Raw genomic sequence first — 24,477 nt, forward strand, 5'->3', positions numbered from 1 at the left:
ATCAACAGCTTCCACCCTGTTGGATACTCCACTTCTTCAAATAAAGACCCATCATATCACTGCAATCAGTGGTTACTAAACAGTAATAAGTCACCAGGACCAGATGCTATTCGCCCAAGACTTCTGAAGGAACTCAAATGTGAAATTGCAGAACTACTAACTGGTATGTAACGTATCATTTAAATCAGCTTCTGGACCAGATGACTGGAGGAGAGCTAATGTGACGTCAATCATTAAAAAAGGCTCCAGAGGTGATCCCGGCAAGTCTAACTTCAGTACCAGGAAAACTGGTTGAAACTATAGTTAAGAACAGAATTATCAGACACCTAGATGAACACTATTGGCTGGGGAAGAGTCAACATGGTTTTTGTAAAGGGAAATCATGCCTCACCGATCTACTAGAATTCTTTGAGGGGGTCAACAAGAATGTGGAGAAGGGTGATCCAGTGGATATAGTTTACTTAGATTTTCAGAAAGCCTTTGACAGGGTCCCTCACCAAAGGCTCTTAAGCAAAGTAAGGAGTCATGGGATAAGAGAGAAGGTTTTCCCATGGATCAGTAACTGGTTAAAAGATAGGAGACAAAGGGTAGGAATGAATGGTCAGTTTTCAGAATGGAGAGAGGTAAATAGTGGTGTCCCCAAGGGGTCTGTACTGGGACCAGTGCTGTTCAACATATTCCTAAACGATCTGGAAAAAGGTGTAAATAGTGAGGTGGCAAAATTTGCAGATGATACAAAACTACTCAAGCTAGTTAAGTCCAAAGCAGACTGTGAAGAGTTACAAAGAGATCTCACAATACTGGGTGGCTGGGCAACAAAATGGCAGATTAAATTCAATGCACATTGGAAAACATAATCTCAACTATACTGATAAAATGATGGGGTCTAAATTAGCTATTACCAGTCAAGAAAGATCTTTGAGTCATTGTGGTTAGTTCTCTGAAAACATCCACTCAGTGTGCAGCGGCTGTCAAAAGAGCTAACAGAATGTTGGGAATCGTTAGGAAAGGGGTAGATAATAAGACAGAAAATATCATGTTGCCTCTATATAAATCCACGGTACGCCCACATCTTGAATACTGCATGCAGATGTGGTCGCCCCATCTCAAAAAAGATATATTGGAATTGGAAAGGGTTCAGAAAAGGACAACAAAAATGATTGGGGTATGGAACAGCTTCCATATGAGAAGAGATTAGTGAAACTGGGACTTTCAGCTTGGACAAAAGATGACTAAGGGGGGATATAATAGAGGTCTATAAAATCATGGCGGGTGTGGAGAAAGTACGTGGAGAAAGTAAATAAGGAAGTGTTATTTACTCCTTCTCAGAACACAAGAACTAGGGGTCACCAAATGAAATCAATAGGCAGCAGGTTTAAAACAAATAAAAGGAAGTATTTCTTTACACAGCACAGAGTTGACCTGGGGAGCTCTGCCAGAGGATGTTGTGAAGGCCAAGACTATAACAGGGTTCAAAAAAGAACTAGATAAATTCCTGGAGGATAGGTCCATCAATGGCTATTAGGCAGGATGGGCAGGGATGGTGTCCCTAGCCTCTGTTTGCCAGACGCTGGGAATGGGTGACAGGAGATGGATCACTTGATGATTCCCTGTTCTGTTCATTCCCTCTGAGGCACCTGGCATTGGCCACTGTCGGAAGACAGGATACTGGGCTGGATAGACCTTTGGTCTGACCCAGTATGGCCGTTCTTATGAGCAAACTGCAGGGGGTGAGGAACAAGAGCTGTGCACAGCAAGACCTCCCCCTCCTGCCTTGCTCCCATTCGGCTCTCCTCACCACCTACCATCTATCCGGCTGACGAGCTCCTCCAGTGCTTTGACCTTCTTCTGGATCCCGGGCTGTGCAAAGGTGTAGTTATCCTGCAGGAAGACAGTGAGAGTCAAGGGCAGCAGCTACTGTAGTGAAAGCATCCTGGAGCTTGGAACCCAGCTAAAAGACCTGCTCTCCTTCTGCCTACTCCTGGGATCACTGAGATCAGCTGTCACACTTTTGCTAAGAGTCCCTGGATGTGAATTGTCCAGGAGACAGTGCGTTTGGGGTGGTGGGATCCTCTGCTCTGGAATTCACCTCCCTGTTGGGGAAGATTGCTGCCCTTCCAGGCCCAGTGTAAGCCAGACTCCCTGGAAAACATGAGCATTAGGGTTTTGCTTAGTGAGGCAGGGTGGTCTAGTAGTTAGATATACAGACTGAGAATCAGGAGACCTGAGGTGAAATCCTGACCCTACTGGGCTTTTTGCTGTAGACTTCCATAGGACCAGGCTTTCCCGCCTGGATTCTATTCCCAACTCACGCTGTAACTCTAGGTGAGTCCCTCAACCCCTCTGTGCCTCAGTTTCCCCATCTGTAAAGCAGGGGCAATTTTTTAAGGTGCTTTGAGATCCCCCAATTGGTGCTAAGTGGTAATTACTCTATTTTAAGTGGAAGGTGTTCGACTTTGATGTGTGTCTCATTGTGTGTTTTGTTTCTTGCTGCATACGGGGCGCTCAGATCACAAGAGAGCACACTTGAGAAATCTCTAAATAAGTGAATTTGTGTCAGGGAGCAAGGAAAGCGATTTGGAGCTTACAGAGAAAAATTCCTTTTTAATGGAGACATACATAGGCAGAGAACGAGAGAGTACTTAATTCTCGCTTTATTAGGAAGGTCGATCCTGATAAAAGAGGGGAGTGTTTTTAATAAAGAAGACAGAGGACATCTATCATTGCCACTTGTAAGTCCATGTGTCTTTGTGGGACCCTGATCAAGTTGGTCCGCAGGCCTGTGTGGGACCACAAGCCAAGGCGGGTGGGTAGAAGTCTGCAGCAATATGGGGCAATGAGAAGCAGAGACGTGAGGAGCCGCACGTGACTGGGGAACAAGATGCATGAGAGATCAAAGAGCATACGCATGGAGACAGCTCTCATCAGAGAGGAGGGGTGGTGGATGTGGGAGTCAGTGTGTGGAGAAGTAGGATACCAGCCAACTGTTGAACAAGCAGTTTCAGAAGTCAGGCTAGAAGGGGGTCAAGAATAATCTCGGCACAACAGCCCTCTGAGGAACGACCTTCATTTTACTGAGAGGGGACTAGACACAGATAAGTGACTTGGACAAGGCCACTGAGTAATCAGTAGCTGAGCCAGGATTAGAACTCGGAAGTTCCTGGCTTTGAGTCCCCAGCCTCTAAAACTAGACAGGACGCAGCTTGTAACCAGAGGGGTTAGGTACAGGGAGATCACTAGGAATGTCACTCAGATTGGGGGTGCGGCCTGAGGGTAGAACAGATGGCTACCCAAAAACAGAGGGAGGACACTGGGATTGCTACCTAAGGGAGAGGGAGGAGCAGAGAGAAATCTGCTCAGGCCCATTTCCCGGTGCACTTACCTGTATGCCATCCAGTAGTTTGCTCATACACCAGAAGCTGTCGGCTTCAATGCTCCGCAACACATCCTGAGACAGGGTCGTCACGTCAAAGTTCTCCACATCCTCTTCTGTAAAACAAAAGGGGGAAGAGAATCCAGAGGACATGTCTCCAAGGGTGTGGGGAGAGGAGGAGAGAGGATGCATGAGTGCCTCGTATCTTTAAGAGGATCCTTTAATGTGGAGGGATGCCAGGCTGAGTTCCCCGTAGTGCCACCATCCTTGCTGCAAACACATTTCTGTGTTCCTGGTGCAACCTACCCTTGGCTTTGAGTCACTCTTCTGCTGCCAGGATCAAGGGGGAAAGGGGTGGGTAGAACTGGTTCTAGAAGCCAGAGCTGCTATGAACAAGATTGGTAACGAAGCTGTGCAGCACAGCAAAACATCAGCCCGGGAAATCTGGAAAGCCCAGTCCCCCTGCGTGTGGGACAACCACGCTGCCTGGGGATCACCTGTAACACAATTATGCTTTGTAGGGCGGTAGTGTCTATGAGCCCCAAGCGCAGACCAAAACCCCGTTGTGCCAAGCGCTGCACAAACAGCGAACAAACAGTGCTTACAATCTAACAGTGCACCTTACCGTGACAGGAGAGCTGAGCCCAGAGCTACAGTGCCATTCCCTAGATAAGCCAGTAAAGACGCTCCAATGGCTGTGGGTTCCTTACCGGCTCTGGTCCTACTGGCTAGAATATGTACCAACATACCATCCCCAGGCACCACATCAAGGTCACCACAACCAACAAGTCGCTTCCTTGCTTACAACTAGGCTGGGCAGAATTCGATTTTTATTTTTGAGAATATTGAGGTTCATTTGTAAGCATTTTCATCAGTTTCAGCTGTCACCGTTGGGAAATTGGGGGGGGGGGTGCCAAGCAATCATTATTTAATGACAATAGGCATTGAGATTCCCGAAGTGAAAGCTCTATAACCATTAAAACACAAACTGTCAACATCACATGTCAGAATATGCAAAATAAATATCCTTAATCAACAAATCACGTGTTTTGACTGCTCATTTGCTAGCCCATATGGAAGAAGCCTAATTCAAAAGCCTAACTCCCTGGATTTTTGACTCTTAAGTTCTTAAGCAACTCGCCTAGCTCTGCATTTTGATTATTATTGCTGGAAATATTTTTTGTGGGTTTGCGTACACTGAAATTGACGTTTCTCTATATTTACCAATAAAAACCTGATCCATCCATGCCTACTTACGGCTCGCCTTTAAGAGTATTGGTGGTGTATTAAAGCAAAGTCCCTAAAGTCAGGCCTGCAGGTCCAAGAGGACCAGCCATCTCCTTGGATCAGAGAAACAGTTTATCTGGAAGCTGGGTGGGGAAGATCAAGGAGACCAGGCTGGGAGGAAAAGCCTGTCCAATGGGGTATTTTGGGGGGCGGGGGAGTTTGCCCCATTTATAATCCTAATTCATCCCTGGAGGCCATGGGGATGGCAGGATGGTCACACAGCAACTCCCTTTGTGAAAGCAGGGGGATCATGCCCTAATCCAAGCTGAGAGAGATGCCCCAAGAGAAGCACACAGCATAGTTCTAAAGCCTGGGATTCAGATAGGGATGAGGAAAATGCCACCAGCCACGCAAAGCCTTGTGTTCCTTTGCAAAGGCAGAGAAGGGGCTCCCTTGATTGCATATTTGATCTGGGTTTGGTTCCTCCAGAGGCTGCTTGCAGCAGTTTCTCCTCGGGCTCCTTCCTACTACACTGATTACCAAGGCAGAAACCCCAGAGCTTTAAAGGCAGCAGAGAAATTACCAGCATGCCAGCTCTCTGCGTTCAGTGGCGAGTGCCCTGCTAATAGATCTGACAGCTAGTGGAGAAAGTGCTCCTGATGGGCTGGTTTTGCTGTTAGGACTGAGTGGGAGGCTAAACGTTGCCCTCCTCATACAGCCACCAGAAAGATAACGACAGGCCACTCGAGCCTCACGCAGAGTTAACAGCTGCTGAGCAACTGATCTAGTTCTTTGAAGGCAGGTTAAAGGGGTGGAGAGCTCGAGCCCAGAGGAAAGTCAGCAGCCCTGGCATGCAGAACCGACAGCAAGCCCTATGGAGGCAATTCAGGAAGGGAGGGACCCAATGACACTGCTGCTTCTGCCTCTTTATAGCAAAAGCTGCGTTAAAGTTAGAGTGCCTTTCACACCAAACAGCTTCACACCCCAAATCAATTCACCCACCAGTGACATGCACCCACCTCTGAGGTGGAGGGCAGCACTGTTTAACAGGAAGCAGCACCACAGGGCAGAAAGGAGAGAAGACTGCTATCATGGCAGGGGAGATTTCAGGTACATGGAATTTAATTGCCTGAACTGGAATTTGGCTGAGATACACGGGTCTTTAATGATGCAAAACAATCAGGGCCTTGATTGTATCTGGAAGAGGGTAACATACCATAAAGGGAACAGCGCCATCTACTGGGTCACGAGCAACCACGTGGCAGAACATGGGTTTGACTGGGAGCAGTCAAGTCTGATGCTGCTTCGATTGTCTGAGGAGATCACAACCCAAGTTATCCTGTCTCCGCAGGGGAAACCTGCCATTTGGCTGAAGTTTCATAGATTCCAGGGCCAGAAGGAATCATTGTGATCTAGTTGGACCTCCCTGTGTAACACAGGCCAGAGAACTGCCCCTAAATATTTGTTTGAATTAGAGCAGATCTGTTTAAAAAAAATATTCAATCTTGATTTAAAAATCACCAGTGCTGGAGAATCCACCATGACCCTTGGTATGCTGTTCCCCTGGTTAATTACCCTCACTGTTAAAAATGTACCCCCTCATTTCCAGTCTGCACAGAACACCAAGAGGCAGGACTTGTGTACTACCACGGCCTGCAGATCCCAGTCTTCTGCCTAGGCCTGACAACCACCACCCCACTGCTGGCCTGCAGAAAGTGCGTGTTGGATTTATAGAGGATTCATTCGAGCACCAGGCACAATGTCGTTCCTACAGGAGGGGCATGCCCGGCTCTCACAGTCTACTTCCTGTAGGCCTGACTTCTGCTCAGTTTGGTTCTGGGTCTGCACAGCTATCGTTCATGGTTTTATGGAGGAGAAGGCCCAAAGAGATGCACCATGCTTGGCTACAGAGCCAGCCTGCCAATGGCCCCAAATGGCATACGTACAGGAACCACTTGAGACCTGAATGCTGCCAAGGTACCTCCTCTGGTGACCCTTTCCCTTCTAGCATCTCCCCTCATCAGTATCCCAAAAAGCCCTGCAGGGTGGGATGGGCTCTTACTCCAGGGAGCAGCCGGGTCATTCCGTCCACTGCCCTGCCCTCAGATCACTCCCTTGCCCGGTACATGCTTCTGCTTCCAGGCAGATGGGGAGTGGGGATAGTCAATGGCACCTGTGCAGTCTAGTCTCCCCCCCCCTGCAGTGCCCAAAACCAGTTGCTCCTTCAGTCAACACAAGTACTGATGAAGACGATGGTATGCTGTGCCCCTCTATAGCTCCTTTAATCTAAGCAGCTCCAAGGGGCTTTTCCCACAAGTCACCCTGTGCCCCTAGGAAACCGGGAAGCCTCGTGACCCCTCCGGCTACTAATGGGCAAACGGAGGCAGGGAGAAATTAAGTGACTTGCCCACAGTCACCCAGCGTGTCGCAAACAGCATTAGAATCCGTGATTTGGGACTTCCAGTTCCATCCCCCCGTCCCTTGCCAGGAAGCGGAGACCCCAGCTGCAATTCACAAGTCCCTCCAGAGCGCAGCCCAGGGTTTGGAGAGGCCAGTATAAAAGGCTACTGGATAAAAAAATCAACATGGGCCTTGGAACTAACATGAGCATCTCTAACGCCAGCTCGTTGTGAAACCAGCCGCTCTGCTGGGATGAGAAGCCCTGCTCCCAGCAGGAGAGGCAGCTGCTCAGCTGCTCCAGAACCAGCTGCATCATAAATACAGATCTCCTTTGGGCCTGGGGTGCGAGCAGCATGTCCCGTGGACTTCTATACTCTGCATAAGCCTCTCTTCTCTCTGCATTTCTAGCCTTAGACCCGGCTGTTCTCAGGGCAGAAAAGGCTGTGGTCCGATTCCACATCAAGGTAAGACGGAGGCCCCGTGAGAAAGGGAGGGCTGAGTAATCGGAATGCTACACATCACTGGTATTGCTCCCCCAGCTCTTCCTGGGCAAGTGATGCTTGTCTAAGAGCAGAGACGCTGATCTAGGCTACATTAGAGAAACGTAGATCCTGAACTTGCCCGAACGCCTGGGAGCTAGACATGCAGATTTCATGAACCTCATGCTCAGGGTATAAGCCAATCTCTAGTTACTAGGAGGAAACCTAACGAGGGTGGGGGAGAAGAGAGGGATTATCCCACAGCTGCCTCAGGTGCGGTTTCTTGAACCTTCCTCTAAAAGCACATGTAAGAGAAAATCCTGATCCAGATGGCGCAATGGTTAGGCCATCACGAGGGACGTTTAAACACGCATCTGAGAAGTTGGCTCATCAGCTCCCCACCCATTGCAGTTCCATCCTTTAAACAAGATCTCACGACCAGGGTTTATCCCGGCAGCTGTAGGCAACCTTTCTCCTCCCCCCACTGCTGCTTCTCTCCACCCCAGAGACAGCTGCAGTTCAGTGATGTTTGGAATAAACGGTGCTGCAGGAAGCATGGTCTGGTGGTTAAAGCCAGAGAGAGCTGGCTTCTATTTCTGGGGCTGCCACAGACAATCACACCCTTCTCTGCCTCAGCGTCCCTGTCTGTAAAACAGGGCTCATACCTCCCTACCTCGCAGGGCTGGCAGGAGACTCGGGGCCCCTCTTCCAGAGATGCAGAAGCGCCTGCGTCTCCCCTCGATCACCACTTGCACTGCAGGTGCAGAGCACTTCTCAAAATCAGGCCCCAGTGAAAATAAGGGACGAGGATTATCAGCTCCTTGGGGCAGGGCCGTCTTTTTGTTCTGGGTTTGTACAGCACCTAGCGCAATGGGGTCCTGCACGTTGCCACAACAGACATAATGAATGGTAGGTGCCCAACTTCCCTTGAAACTGAAAGGGCACTGCATTCTCCCACCCTTCCTGTCTAATGGGCTCCTCAGAGGGAAAGTCCTAGAGACGTGCAGTGAATTGGGTGCGGGCTGAGAGCTTAAATCACTGATGCCCATTTCCAGTTAGTGGAGGAACCGGATTCACCTTTCCCTTTCACATCTCCCCTTCCAATCGCCTGTGACAGCCCTCCACCACAGCAGGGCAGATTGCACAGGAAGCCCACTGGCCTCGCAGCAGCAAGGGAATGGAGAGAGCAGCAGGGCCCTAAGCACGACAACGCCAGCGGACAGGGAATGGCAGCGAGGCACTGAGAGGCGGCTGCTGGAGTCTCTGACAGACGCTTGGTCAGCACAGCTAGGGGATTTTTGGGGAGGCTCGTGACCAGGCCCGCAAAGGTCTGAAAGTTAAATCTGGCTCGGAGCAATTAGCTCTGATGAACTGACAGCGGCGCCTCTGCCGTGCAGCTCCAAAAGCACCCCTTCCCTCTGCCGTGCAGCTCCAAAAGCACCCCTTCCCTCTGCCGTGCAGCTCCAAAAGCACCCCTTCCCTCTGCCCCTCCCCGTGCAAAACGTGAAAGGAGAGCTCCAGTACCTGCAACCAGCCTTGTGCATTAGAGGGGCAGCATGGAAGATTATCTTCTGGGCATTGGGGGGGGGCGCATGGGTGGACTCAAGATTTTCACAGACTAGTTTTTCCGAATCCAGCTAATTAGGATCACAGCAGGCAAACGCCGCTGTGGGTTCAGTCCTTGAAGGGTATGCAGAGCGTCGCTTTTAACAGGTCCGTGAGCCACTGGGAAGGGGCGGGAGGAGAGTTTCAAACCCAGATCAGTGCGTGACGAGAAGTTGTGAGCAGCACAGCGAGACAACGCTGCCTTACACACAAGGCAGTGCTGCTCCAGGCACAATCCAGAGACTGCACTACACAAGGCAAGAGCACATCGGGACTCTCACCCAGCACCTGGTCCTTGAAGTCAGGGCATTGGGAGAAGGGCAGTGTGACCTAGTGGATAGGGCACCAGACAGCATCAGGAGACCTGAGTCTCATTGCTGGGTCTGGGCAAGTTGCTGTGCCTTTCTGTGCCTCAGTTTCTCCACTCACTCAGTCTTATCTAGTTAGATTGTAAGCTCTTTAGGGCAGAGGCTGCCTGCATCTGTTCTGTATCTAGCCCAATGCAGCCACCAGAGGCTACTGTAATGCTAATTAACAACAAGAAGATGAGCAAATTCATTTCTCAAACCCACCCTGGCCCTGAAATTCTTTATTTACTGCTGCTTAGGAATCAATGGAAGAAGAGGGGAAATGAAAATTCAAATGAAAGAACTGCCTGTGCCCCACTTAGCCCAGCCCAGCTTTGGGAAGGGGGGTTGTTCTGTCCCCTTCCTCGGTGCTTCGCTTGTGCTAAAAAAGCTGTCAGTGACTCACCCTAGGGGATCCTGACCCCTAACTAGCTTAAGAAGTTAGTTTCAGGTTCACCCAGCAGCCACCATAGCTCATGTCTCTACCTGGGGCGGTTTGGCCTGGAACCAACCCCAAAGCTGAGGTTTATAACTGACAGACTCGTATTTAATCCTTTGTTAATTTCTGCTTATCATCTAACAACAGGATTAGTAGGAAGCAGGTTCTCTGGCTCTGGATAGTTTTCATAAGCACGGGGATTGTTTTAATGTGTCTTCTCCCTTCCCCTTCTCCAGTGGCTCAGAGACCCAAAGGATTGTGTTAGTATTTTAAAACTTAGCATCTTTCCTTCATGACTCCCCCACATCGGTCCAGAGCAGATGATTACACATCCAGAGGGAGACCTCCACCACACACCTACATGCTGTGGAAGTGATGCTCCTAATTCTGGCACACTGGCAGTTGGTTCACCTTGAAACTAGGGGAGGGAACATCAGGCTGCTGAAAGACACCATCTTTCAGATGCCAGGTTCCAACCCAGTCCTGACCAGCAATGGCCACGGAACATCTCATGGCACTGCTCACAATTGGAGCGCCCAGCTGGATTCTGCCACCTTCAATTTCAGTCGGGTACAGCACTCTGCTTCTTGTCCCAAGCTAAACTCGGGCAGAGTTGCTGTGCACCAACACCTGCTACTTCCCCCCCCCCCCCCAGAGGTGGCTGCAGCTCACTGACTCAGCCGTGAGCTCTCTGTACGTTTGTATTTTTATTTCTACAGTACCCTGGGAGCATCTGATGCTTTGCAGACCAAAAAAAACAGAAACCAAGTCTCTGCCCTGGGGTGCTTCCAGTTCAGCTCAGACCAAGGACAGGTAAGAACATCAAAATGAAGGAGGAAGGTTAGCGTACAAAGGACAAAAGGGGAGAAGTGGTGGATCACAGATCAGAATGGGAGGGGCAAATTAAGGCACAAGACTGAGGGCGCAGTTCACATATCCATGTTGGTCTTGCAGGGAGACGGTATCTCTGCCCAGGAACTCAGTATTATTCAATGGACTTCCCCCTGCAGGGCAAGAAACCTCCAAGGCCAGGAGCCCTGGAAAGCCAGGACAGTAAACGCAAGTGGGCTGGGGAAGCTTGCACCATGCCTGGCTGTGCCGTACCAAGCTTGGGGCAATGCTGGTAAAGGAAGAGAGCCTGCGGCACACGTCCCGCTCCATCCTTCAGAACTGCCACTCACAGCACAGATCCCCCGCTGACTGGTTCGGAGGCAAGTGGCACAATCAGAAGGGAGGCACGAGCCAACTGTCCTGGCAAACAGAAGCTTTGATAAACCATCAGCACAAACAGCGGTTCCGCGGGATCATTAAAAAGGTCCCGCATAAAGAACCTGGCTCTGACCGAAACTGAAAAGGAGCCAACAGCGGAGCGGCAGCCACGGGGCTCTGGGGTGCAGGAGGTTCTAGCGTGGCTGGGGCTGTCGCTGCAGCACAGGGTGCCTGGCGTAGTGTTCGGAGCATGCCCAGCTCCCTGCTGTGCCAGGCATCCCGCTGGGGAAAATAACGCTCCTGGCAGTGGCATCAAACTGCCCCACCCAGGGGCTGCAGTAGGGGATCTGGTTGGGTAGCTGATGAAACTGACGAACCCCGGAATTCCAGACCACCAGCCCCAGCACCTTCCTGTGAACTTTGACCCATCTCCGTTCCCACTAAGGGATGGATATTCCAATTCTAATCACGGCATCCCAACTGTGGGGTAGGTTGCTGTCTCTGTATTATGGGCCGGGTGCAGGGGCTTGCTGGATATTTACACCTGTTCCTCGGTGCACAGCTCTGCTAGGGATTGGATGTGTGTACAATGATGGTAGAATGACTTTTCTAGTGGCTTGGTCAAAGGCAGACTCCTGGCTTGGCAAGTGTAGGATAAAAAGGGCCCAGCCTGAAACATGCATACTGCTATGTCTAGCATTTGGCTAGTTGAGTCTAATGCCACCACTGACAGTCAGGTCCAGGGGCCACTCAGGACTCTGTACAAGCACCACTCACAGTAGCTGGATAGTTCTCTATTAGTTGCTGTGAAATAGGTAGTGTCCTGATTACCATCAGTAGGCTTCAGAGTTAACACTAACTGGGATGTACAGGGGCAGTCTAGAGGGATTGTTCTTATTTGAAGACTTGGAAAACAAACAAAACAATACACAGAACTGACAGGTTCCTTTAGCAACTGCCAGAAGCTAGAAACTTACAGTTATTAAAATATAAACATCAACCTAACAACAGAAACTAGTGGGAACGGTAAGCAGTGCTGGTACAGTGCCCTGGCCAATACCAGCTCCAGCCAACAAGGAGAGAGAGTCACCTTTACAACCTCCTTCGGATTTAAAGGAGCCGTATGCATCCCTAGTCCCATTGCTGCCATTACCCTACCCTGCTGCTTCTCTGAAAGAAAGGCAACCCTGGTGGCTGCAGAAATCTTCCTTCCCTAGGAGGTCGTCGTGGGGTAAGCACAGTGCTTGGGTTGTTAAGCAGCCCATGACGTTCTCTGTAAGAACTGGCACATTCAACCCCAATGCCCCTGACCCCCTGAACTCTCCCCTGCCTGCCCTAACTCAGCTCGGTTTGCTATGGGCTGGTAAACTGAGGCTGCATTTCACCCAGAGGTGGCTGCAGGGAGGCCAGGGCACAGTGTGTAAAGTGCTCAGAGAGGAGCTTGACGAGCACAAGATGAGCAGCAGTGATTCCTGGGAATTACATGTACCATATCCTTGCCTCCTTCCTGGGCCACGTGCAGCCACCTGCGCTGGAATGAGCCATCTGCACACAGTACTCGAAGGCCAGCTTGCATCTCCTGATTGACCACTCAGCCTCACACGCCTGCCCCACCTGCAGGACACAAGACAGCAGGCACAGCTGCTGCTGCTTCTGCAGCCTTGACGCCTCCCACAAGCGCGTCTGTCTCAAGGCACCAGCTGAAACAAGCAGCGCTCAGCACTCTTCAGCTGCAGCCATTGATCGGATGGCAGCAGCAGTCGCTCCAGAGATAGATCTGTTGCTGGCGGAGGCCCAAGGCGTCCGAGGGCTCTGCCAGCTCGCTGAGGCAGCTGCGTTTGGTGCAGCAGGCTGATACAGAACATCTTGGGAACACACAAACCGACTCACTGCTGTGGAGGCAAGGATGGGACTGAGGGACTCAGCTGCAACCCACCTACTAAAGATCTCGAAGTTGTGAGCAAGGGGGGGAGCGGGGCAAGGGAGACAAGACGACCTTCAGCAGAAAGCAAATGCAGAGACAGGGCTGTTCTCCAACCCAACACCACCTCACTGGGAAGGAAACAGGCAGCAGGAAATGGCATCGGGGAACTGACCCCAAGAAGCTCCCCAGGCAGGAAGTAAAAGACTAACCTGCCCTCGATTGACCTGAGAGGCCATCACCCAGGACAGGCACACGTGGCCGGAGCACTGCAGCCAAATATACCTCTCAGCAGACAGTGCGTCAAGTGACTACACCATGAGAAAACCCAACCCCCCCCCTCCCTTTTATTTCCTTTAAGCACCAATGAAAGGGACCAGAGCTACAGTCCAAGGAGACCCAAGTCCTGTACCACAGAGACAGCAGTAGCATCCGCCACAGCACTGTGTCAGCACGTATCACCCTGGAGCAAGCTTGATGGCTGCTGGAAGGGAGCGGAGTTCCATCTCCGGCCAATCCAAGCATTAGCCTCCCTACTGCCAGAAGAGCCCATGGGAGGGAGGTTAACAGTCCCTGTTGGCTGGGAACTGGACCGAGACCCAGCAGCTCCTGTTAGTAAGGTGACAGCCAGAAGAGAGCAGAAACTGAGGTCATTCCCAGCCTGGCCTGGAGGAGAACCAGCCATCAAGAGAGGCCAGGCTCCAGATTCCACTACCAGTCATGACTGCTTCGCCCCCAGAGTCTCCCACATTCAGCAGCTGCTCATTCCACAGGCAGTGCTGGGTGTTACAGAACTGGGACCCCCACCCAGGACATGGCATTTCTAGCTTTCGAAACAACCCCGGGCTAAGAAGGCCCGAGCCCCTTGTGGAGGGGTTTCTTTTGATCACATGTAAAAAACTTTGAGGGTAGCTATTGGCTAGTGCCTTGTCAAAACAGCATCTTACTCCCTGATCTGTTCATACCACAGCTGGACAAGTGTCAAACCTGGCAGCAGACCCCTCCCACTGCACGCTGACAGAGCCTTTCGCCCAAGACGTGTTTCTGCGGTAGGTCCCTATTTCATAGATGGGAGGAAAACCCCGCAGTGAGTGACCAGCGAAGGTCACACAGGGAATTGGGTCTCCTGACTCCCTGTTCTAACCACTAGACCACCCTGCCTCACCCGTGGCTAATGAAGTGAGCCAAGTTATGACTGCAGAGCGTTTACTGCTAGTGACAGCCTCAGAGGAGGGAAGCTGCTGGCTTTAAGCTTGTGAACGGAGCACTTTTGATACTGAAGCCATTGAGGGAGTAGACAGTGCCCTCCCTGTGTCTTTTATGATGTCACGTAACCATAACTTCCATGCACGGCTTCTCCCAGGACCTCCCCTCCCACTCCTTCCTACTAGTTGGAGTGAACCCAGACAAGCTTCTTGGAGAGATGGTTCTGGCTGCTGCTTGTTTTAACTCTTGGCCTGGCCCTTTTACTGATTGCGACCGAGAAGCTGATCAGCCGGAGACATGTATTGACCAGCCGATCAGTTAAGAGGAGAGGTTGTAACTGACCTGTATGAAAGCCACTGCTGTGTTGGCTTGGAATACAATACCTGCCCAGGCATGAGGAAGGTTAAGGAGTCCCAGTGACCTTCCAAGCTGGGCTCATCTATCACTGGGGGGGGGCAGATGCTAAAGGAGAAACTAGTAAGTCTAACACTAAAAGGCTCTGCTGTCAGCTTGGACTTGTGCTGAACAGTTATTTCCCGACAGCACCCTGGGAGCTGCTTTGGTCCTGCTGACTCAGCTGGCTGCAGGCTCTGCTGTCAGGGGAGGGAGGCATTTGGAAAGCATGCAAGTCAGAGATCTGGAGAGGGTAGTGAGCAGCCAACTACATGAACTTGCAGTAGACTATGATGCGAGGAGAAAAAGCGGTTCTTTTAGGCTGCACATACCGAGCGACTTCTAAGAGCCAGCCACACAAGGGATGTGGTGGGGCAGGCAGTTGTCTGAGTAGGAAAAGGAGCTGAATGGGGGGTTTCAGATGGTCCATGGTGGGTAGGAATAATGGGATGAAGTGAAAGAGAAAGCTCTTCCCAAGGGGATCTGTTCGGCTGAGGTACAGGCCCTAGGGTAAGTGATGAGAGCACCATAACGGAACACCAGCTTGGACAAACAGGTTTGGAAGATGAGCTTTTTATCAGTAAATAATCTGTGTCAATTTCATCTTACACATCTAAACCAATGAAAAATCTTCTCAGCGATAATCAAAGTTTACAGATGGGAAAATGCAGCTGAGAATTTAGTAGAGTTTGATTTAAGGCCATTTCCTTCGTATATTTTGATCTGTGATGTTGACATTTGTGTTTAAATGGTTATAAAGCATTAAACTGTTTGGATCTCAGTATCTATGGTCATTATTGTCTAATTCCCTCTCCACTGCCTGACCTCCCAACCCCAAAGTTTCCCCACAACTGGGAACATTTAAAATAAATTGAAAAAAATGCTTAAAATGAACATTGATATTATCCACCAAACTTAATCGAATTCTGCCAAGCTTAACTATGAAGAGACAATCTTGCAATGGTTGGGGACTGTCAAAGGACTAGATCGTCTAGTTGCCTCCTTCCCATGGCTGTAGTCCTCAGAAGTTAGCAATCGCATTCCTTACAATAGGGCTCTGGGGACCATTTACTCCATCAAAATGAACACAGACTACCTCAATCCTTTTCCTTTCAAGCCACCTGCCAGATTCACCACTAGAGGAGACTGTCCATTGCTGGCTCATCCACTTGCAAAGAACACCCCCCCCTCCAGATGTCTGCAGAGGTGTGAAAGCAAGTGGGGAGTATGAGAGGTTACTGCTCTGATGGTCGAGTGCCATCTTCCAGTAACTACCCCGGCCAGGTCCCCTCCGCTACCACTCTGATTCAGATGCTATCCACAGGCATGACACAACGCTGCAGGTACATGCAATATACTCAGAGGGTGTAGGAGCGCAGCAGGGCCACCCTGCTGTGGGGGTGGCTCTTTGGGTCTGTGCTGCACGTATCCCAGAGAGCGAAAGCATGTACTTCCTGGGGACAATACCCTGTGAGACGCGCCTTTAAAGAGCGCAAGCCACAGGGCACAAGGAAGAGTTGCCCCAGAGGGGTATGTCTCCTTACAATGAAAATCCACCCAGGGGACCTTAGTATAACAGGCATAAGTCTCTCCACGTTACAAGCTATGCAAAGCTGAATGCTCAGAGTGGAGTCTCTTCATTCACTCCTGTTGCAAAAGCCCAGGTACTACCCCAGCCCTTCCTGATCCTTGGGATCACAGGGGTGAATGACTGACAGAGCAAGAGAACCTCCAGCATAAACCTTTCCAGGAATCACCTGCTCTCGTACCTGCCAGCAAGGGCTGCTGCCCTAGGAACAACCCCGGCTCCACACCACCAAGTGAGCAGTAAGTAGGTGAACTTGGGGCTAAGTAGCACTATGTAGCACCAGTCCAGTGTAGCCAGACACCGTGCAGGGTTCTCCCACCTCTCTAGGCCAGTCGATCTCTGGAGACATGCAGCGCAAGCCACTCATCCTTCCCCAGGCCTTTGTTGAGCAAAAGCTTGCCACAGAGTCAGACCACTATCTCCTTAAGAGACTAGAGGTCATTTCACTTGTGATCCAAACTAGATTTGAACCCAGGTCTCCAGAGGTGAAAGACTGAAGTGTTAAGCAGCTGTGCTCCTGGAACCAACTCGGTGAAAGGGCTAATCTCTCAAGCCGAAAATTTTCCTCTCTCTCATGTTTCAGGAGCAGCTTCTATCAGGAGGGAGCTGTTCAGGGAGAAGGCTTTGAGCTTAAGGGCTAACAGGAGTGAAACCCAGTCAGGGCCTGTCACTGTGTGAAACAGACATTCAGACTAGCATGTCTGTTACAGCACAGACTCCATACTGTGTGGCCCTATGGCATTTTCAACCGCAAGAGACCAGCCCCATTACCCACTGGCGATGGACACAGTGTACCAGAAGTTTTAGACTAGTCCTGCACTCAGCCAGGTAATTCACTCTGCCTGCACAGCTCTGCCTCTAACCCAGCCGATCAGACCAGAATGATGAGCCACAGCGGGGACTTGGGGCCATCATGCACCATGGTGTCAGTATATTAACGCCTAGAGAGCACTCAGTTACAGACTAGCCAGGGGCCTGCTCTTAGTCGCTTCCAGGACACAAGTTTGTTCCTTTTGTGGATACTTAAAGGAAATTCACTAGGGCAAAAAACAGCAAGCCCCTTTAGGTTTTGTGCCATTGTTTCCCCAAATCATTACGCAGAGCACAATCCTGCTAGATGCTGAGCACCCTCAGCTCCCACTGAATGCAAGTTGAAAGGACTCAGCCCCTCACAGGATCAGGCCCTTGGAATCAAACACTGTCAACTCAGTGTAGGCTTGCAGGGACTGATCCAAAGCCCAGCGAAGTCAGAGGGAGTCTTTCCATTGACTTCAGGGTACTTTGTATCAGGCCCTTCATGGGAGTTTGAAGATACGCTTAACCTCATGACAGACTAGCCATCCCGTTTCTAATAAGGTTTTCTAAACCCCTATGTTTAAAAAGCGGCCACAAAAGCTTTTGTGGGGCAAGGAGCAGTTTGACTTTAAACATTCTCCTGCAATGCAGTGAACCCAAACAAGACAGCAGAGACTAGAGAACTGGCATTTCAAGTGCAGACCAGACACAGTAGTGAAACTGACCAGCTAACAAGGTGAAAACTTAAAAAACCCCCACCAAAAAAACCACAAAAAACGAACATAAAACCAGAAGAGCAGAAGTGGGAGAAGTCAATTCATGTTTTAGAAGCTCTCCGGTTGAATCAGCTGTGGCTGCATAAGTAACACAGAGCACCAATCTTATTTTAATTTTAATTTTTCAATTTAAACAGGGTCCCTTTATAGCTCACGTGCTCGGGCGCTGAGTGCGTGCCAGCTTGGGAATTCCAGCCAGAAGAGCAAGAAAAATGCAGTTATGGGTTTGAGCAAAGCCTCAAAACGAATAAAAGGCTTCACTGTGTGGAAAACTACAGCCGGATTAAGCGCATTCAAATGTAAATACACCCTCGGCACTTTCGCCTCTGCCGAGCCCTGTACACTAGGTGGCTAAAGCCAATCCAAAAGGAGGAGAAAAGTGGCAGGAAGGTTAAGGTGCAGCTCCAGCTTTGTGCAGCAGCTGAATAGCAAAGAGATCCTCTCCAGCAGGATTAGCTTGTCTGAGCCTAACAATTCAGAACCACTGCAGCAGCACCATCTCAAAGGCAATTGCACGTTCTGAGCGTCAGATGTCACTTACCAACATGTTCGGAGAGGAACACGACAAAGAATGGAGTGACCAGGTCATTAATCCCTTGGACGTAGCCACTGGCTGGGTGTCGGATGGCCCAGATAAACAGGATTCTTTCAAAGATCTAGGAAAAGCAAGGAGGAAAGCCAGACATCTGTGTTAGCCAGGCCCAGAGGAGAGGAAGAGAAGCATGCATAATAGACAGATGGGGCAGGGCAAGGGGTCAGTGGGGGAGATCATGGTTTGGCAGAGCCATTCCTAGCAGCAACGCTGATAGGATAAAAAAGTAAGCAAGCTAAAGAACCAGGACTCCCTGGGGTGTATATGAAGCACAGCTCCCACTCTCAGCCCAGCCCATACCTCCCCAAACCTCAGCATTAGGTTTCCTTGGTGAGTGAACACAGAGCCTGAGTTTCTAAGATCCAGATGCAGCCCTAGATGTGGTGTCAGGCCCTTCCAAAGGCCAGGTAGAGTTTTCACGGTATTACCAGAGCTGTCTGACTGCTAAAAATTGCCAGAGTGAGTTACCCAAGACATTTGCCTCACACAAGCCTGACCACTGTTAGCTCCCAGCTAAGCCAGTTCCCGGCTGTGGAGCATCCAAGTTAGAAGCCAGGCTAGGGTGTCTCTTTACTGCAGTAGCACATCCTTGTTATGGCCCCCAAAGTAGTTCTACAAGTTGGGCACCCAAGGGCTTTTCTGATTTCCTGGAGAGTTACAGAGCATGCTGTGACTGACTCCATACAGGCTTCTTCCCAAGTATCCCTGTGCCTAGGCTCCAGAATCCCATGCCCTCTTCTAGTATGTCAATAGCCTGTGATCTGAGTCTCTAGTGGGGAGAGAGATGTCAGGTTCCCGGTGCCCTGGCAGAGCTCTTCCTAAGTCCTTGAGTTCCTCCTACAACATACACTAGTGAGTCCTCTCAGGAAACTGGCAGACCAAGAACTCTGCCCTAAGTGCAGATCAGTTCCGTTCAATCTGATCAAGCTGCTTGTACCTCCTAGCAACCCCGCTAAATCTTGGGTGTCTCATACAACAGAGGCTGGGATTCTCATGCCTGCTCCCACCAGGGAAAGGCTTGCACATCCAACTTTGATGGCCAGGCTTTAATGTAGCCTACTCTGGCACGATGGCCTTGGGCTGGTTTCAAAGAGCACTTCAGATTTTTGACCAACTCTGAGTTACCTTTAGCCAACTATATCAATCTGTGCCCTTCATAATTGGAGCTCCTGGCCAGAGTCCCTAGAGCAAATCTTTAAAATAGGTCTCCAAAAAGTTTAAAGGCTAAAGGAACTTCCCCAATAAAGTCATAGGGCACGTTAGGACTGGTCTACGCTGGGACACTTACCCGCAGAACTGTACCAATATAGTATTACTGCTATAACCCTCCACCAGCACACCCTTATTCTGGAATCCCAGGCTAACCTGAGCCAGGCCCCTAAGTTTCTTTCAAAGCATGACAGAGCCCAGTCGTGGTTTTGTTCCTTCAAAAGAAGAGCCCACACCAAACACACTCTTGCCACACGGTAAAAGGGACTGGATGTGCCATCCAACAGCTAGAACAGCTAGCTGTTAGTATGGCACAGCTATTTGTAGTCAGATGGATAGAGCACTGGATTGGAACATAAGAGACTCTGCCAGCAAATCACTTCCCCCCTTTGTCTTCTCTATTTTCATGGTAGACTCTCTCAGGCAGGCACCGTCATTTACTGTGTGCTTGTACAGCACTAAGCACAAGGGAGTCCCAATCTCGGTTGGGATGCCAACACCTCCTCCCCACCCCCCCAGTACTACCCAGAGGAAACACCCAGCCTTGTGCAAGATCCCCCTTCCCATGGGGTGCTGGTGTCTGAATGGTGGGGTGGCTACATTTACATCCAACATCCCCCTCCAAACAGATGTGGTAAGGCTGATCCTAAACTGCATATTAGAAAGGGGGGAGGCCTGCCCTGGGTGGAGGCAAGTCCCCAAATCCAGATGACTAGATTAACTCCACCGGGCTCCATTGGAATGGCCCTCTCAGCACAGAATACGTGCCCCTAGGAGCACGCCCCAAAGCCAGATAGACCTGGTGCCCTGGGTGGAACGGAAGCGTCTCCCGCTAGAAGCCCATGGTCACCAGCAGGACTTGGCCTGCCCCACTGCAGGGAAGCTAGAGAGACTCATCCCGCCTCACCTCCTGGACTAGCGGCTGCTGGAAGAGTGGGATGAGAGGGTTTGTCCTGGGAATGTCGATGTGGATCTGAAAAGGAGAGAGGCAGAGCGGGTTAGACACACTGACCTCGTGGGGAGGAGAGGGAGCTGCGATTCGAGGCGCTGATGGAGAGGAAAGAGGCCAAATCCCTCAGCCGCCCCACAGGGACAGACCTTGCTTAGAGGCAGAGGGAAGTGCCTAAACTCTAGTCCCCACCGCTCAATTCTGGGGAAGGGGGAGCAGCTAGAAGGGCTAGCAATCGGTGCACGGGCGACAAATCCAGCCGATGAGAACCACTGATGCATCTGATACAGCCGCTAACAAGGCAGGATGGGGCACAACACCCTGCCCTCACTGGGGGAGATGGACTCCACCTTGTACGGGTTGCCCCAGCTCTAGCTGCTGTGATCCTATGCAGGCCAGAGAGCAGTGGCAAGCACAAGAGGCAGAACGGGGAAGAAAGGAAGCGTCATACTGGGGGGGAGCGGGGGAGAGGAGGAGAAAGGGGGGGGGAGGCTGGCCGGCAGGAGGGCCTCACCCTTGGGTGCAGGAACCCAAAGGAGGAGGAGGAGCAGCAGCAAGGCCTGTACCTGCCGGTAGGTGTCCTGATGATGCTCTTCATTCCTGGAATCGTAATACTGCTCAATGAAGCCGAAATACTCCTCCCGCTTGCGCTGCAAGGTCAGCTTCCTCCGCTCCTTGTTCGCAGGGAGATAGCCCTGCGGCAGAAAGCAGCCTGTCACAGTAGGTCCCCTTCCCCTCTCCCTCCTGCCCCAACCACGGTCAGTCCCCTGCAATCCTGCCAAGCAGCAGTTTGTCCAGGAAGCGCTTCCAGCCTGCATGCAAAGGTTGGAGGAGGGGAATTCTCCAGAGCTTCAATGCTCCCAGCATATGTCTGATATCCTTCCTGCCTGACCCCAGGGCAACCTGCCAACACCCTGCTGCATGAGATCTGATTGCTTGTTTCCACACGAATAGCTGAAGACTGCGCTCTCTAAAGCTACAGGAAGATACCGAACAGGTGTGCGAAGCGGCAGGTAGGGCTCCACTCCAAGCAGGAGGCAAGACCACACTGACATGGGCGTTCAGATCATGCGGTGCATGAAGGTGCTGGATAGCACCTGTGTGTTAGCTAGAGCCTGTGAGATTTGGTGAGGAAAGGGGCTGAGGCGGAGAAAATGAACTTGTAGCATACACAAGATGAGAGCTCCGCTGAGGGAGAACTCGTCGGCTTTAACACTGAGGCCAAACTAGCCTTCATTGTATTTTAACATGGCTTGTTACTGACTGCGCTGATCCCCACTGCACGGTCATGCCCATTTCAGGGTGCCCATCAGCGACCTCAGAAAGCGTGGGGTTTGAAGGTCAGGAATATCAGATCTCCACTTCCCCGGGTTTGCTGCAGGACTCCACAGTGAATTGGAGAACTGGCAGCATTGAGACATCCCACCCGACTCCAAAACCTGTGTGACTGCGGGGAGGAATTTTTAAGCATGACAGATGTTAGCCGTGCAGCTCAAGGAAGTGCTGGAAGGTGCTCACGTACTGTGGTGCTGAGTGTGACAAACTATTCTGTGCTAGAGAGTCCATTAAAAAGAGGGAAGCCGCCAAGCAGGGAGGCTCTCTCTGCTGGAAAAATTAGGCCATTTTAGATCACAAAGGAGCAGCATATGAGACAGGCAACAAAAAAAAAAAAAAATCTTTGCAGATTCCTCTTACAGGCTTGGCCCAAGGCCATTCAATGTGGTTGGTGGGGTCACCGCTCTGCGCACCGTCTGCATTCACATGCACCAGTGTACACCTCAGTGGCATGCTAGTGACGCTCTCAGACCCTGCTGCTGGTTTCTGGAGCTGGAGCAAAGTATGACCACATCACCTTGCTGAGGTCCCTGCCCTCCACCCATCTGGGAGTTCAGGCCTTGAGGCTCTCCCCTTGTCATCTGACCCTAGACCCCTCGCTCCTTAGGTGCCTCTGTCTCCTCCTCAAGTTCTTGAGCTTTCTCCTCCTAACAGTCAGATCAGCCTCCCATTCTCCAGCCGGTAAGTGACCCCCCTTCCCTAAAGCCCATTTATTCCAATGAGCCTCCCGCACGGAGGAGCTCTGCGCCTGGAATCTTATTTGCCCAGGTGAGACCGCAGGCTCCTCAGGGCAGGGCTCTCCGTTCCGTTCTGCCATACACCTTTAAGGTGTCCTGCAAAGAAGAGTTTGGATTCTTTGCTGGGTAGCATATAGTGTGGCCTGCACAGGAAAGGGCAATTTATACATAAGGAACGGCTCCATACTCAAGGTCATGGACCACCATGGAACTGGGCAGTCCCATGTCTAGATAGTCATACATGGATTTGCCCCGGGGCCATGCACTGAGCTGATCGGACCTAGTTCAATGCACACAGGAGCATTCATGTTTAGCAAGCCTAAGGCATGTTCATTTGCACGCCCTTCTGTGTGTACACATCCCCCCGTGGGCCTCTGGGCTGCCATCACCCTCATGCGCCCGTTGATTGTGGCACCGGGGCAGATTTGAAGGTGTCGTGCCGGGTGTTGCTGCACCCAGCTCCATGCGAGGCTGCTCAGCCTTTCCCCAGGAACCCCGGGCCGCAGTGGTCGGCACTCACCGACAGGAGTCGCCATGTCACAGGCCGGACCTCTCTGGGCACGCCAGGCCAGCTGCATTTCCTCAGCTCATCTGCAAATGGACAGTGGTGTCAATGGATTAGATCCCAGGCACGTCCCGAATGAGGTCCCCGGCTAGGTAGAGCTACACCTAAAAGGAGAGGAAACCCCAGTCTGCTCCTGCAGGCTCCGGATACGCTGAGCCCCCAGGGAGGCTCCATGTCTCTGATGCCTGGGACACAAGTGCAGAACAAGCACGCTCATTGATAACATCGACAGGAGACCAGCCCAGCCCAGCCAAACCAGCCTCCAAAAGACCCAGAGGCCCTCAGCAATCCCATCCATCACCCCAGTGACACTGGCCCACATCTGACTGGCACAGAAGTGCCCTTGTGACCCACCCACCTTTCCACCTAGCCCCGCACTCACCCAGGTCCGTGTTGTGGCTGGAGAGGAGCTGCCGGAACTTCTCCAGGCGTGTTTTCTCCCGCACTGTCATTGGGGGAGCCCCCGACGCGTTCTGGTCAGAGATGCGGGCGACAAGTGGAATGATGGGTCTGAGTGGGAGGGACTGCTGTTTGTGCAGGGTGTTCCGCATGCAGACATCCTCTGGAAGAGGGTTCAGATGTGCTGTGAGCAGGGGCGGGGGGGGGGGATGGCCGCGTGCAGTAGCAGTTAAAGCACAGAACTGGGGTCAGGAGATCTAGGTTCTACTCCTCATTCTCCTACTAATCCACGCCTCAGTTTCCCCACCTGCATAATGGGGATAAATCCCTCCCTCAGAATTCATTCCCTCACATTTGTACAAGTGCTTTGGTATCCTCAGATGGAATGGAAGTATCTCAGGAGCCCCCAAACAAAGGAGAGTCCCCCCAGGGTCAAGCTGCTCTCTAGTCACTGGAAAATGCTTGAAAAAAGTTTATTGGTCGAGAAAGAATTTGATCTGGTCTCTTGAGTGCACCCAGGCACCTGCCGAGATCCCCACCCTTAGAATCGGAGTGTTTCAGGCCAAAAGGGCCCACCAGATCACCTAGTCTGACCACCTGTATGGCACAGGCCACCCCTCCGCCCCCACTAAACCTAACTACTGAAACTAGACCAAAGTGTCTCAGCCCACAGGAGACTGGATTGTTATATTCCACAGGCAGAGAATAGGAGGGACCGAGGTGCACCAGTGCCTGAAGCCCCCGCAATGGCAGGGAACTGAATACGCAAGAGATACCCAGATAATCCTGGCAAGTGACTTGCCCTCACATGCTGCAGAGGAAGGTGAAAACGCCCCCACAGTCACTGCCGATCTGACCTGCTGGAAAGTCCCTTCTCAACCCCCAACAGGATCAGTTAGACCCTGAACATTTGATTAAGAACCAGCCAGCCAA

General features: G+C 51.2%; 1 protein-coding gene across 1 annotated transcript in view; it reads right to left on the reverse strand.

Moving 5' to 3' along the window:
* The window catches only part of TBC1D22B (TBC1 domain family member 22B), a 37,786-nt gene that overhangs the window by 3,844 nt on the left and 9,465 nt on the right, over window positions 1-24,477 (reverse strand). Inside the window, exons 4-10 of the mRNA XM_084611349.1 lie at window positions 23,528-23,707; window positions 23,101-23,171; window positions 21,075-21,203; window positions 20,467-20,532; window positions 18,300-18,414; window positions 3,383-3,489; window positions 1,806-1,881 (exon numbers count right to left, since the gene is read on the reverse strand). Coding sequence (XP_084467475.1) covers window positions 1,806-1,881; window positions 3,383-3,489; window positions 18,300-18,414; window positions 20,467-20,532; window positions 21,075-21,203; window positions 23,101-23,171; window positions 23,528-23,707 — 744 coding nt within the window. The remainder of the gene's footprint in view (window positions 1-1,805; window positions 1,882-3,382; window positions 3,490-18,299; window positions 18,415-20,466; window positions 20,533-21,074; window positions 21,204-23,100; window positions 23,172-23,527; window positions 23,708-24,477) is intronic.

This window comes from Lepidochelys olivacea, assembly GCF_965140295.1.
Source record: "Lepidochelys olivacea isolate rLepOli2 genome assembly, chromosome: 21".
NCBI classification, from domain to species: Eukaryota; Metazoa; Chordata; order Testudines; family Cheloniidae; genus Lepidochelys; species Lepidochelys olivacea.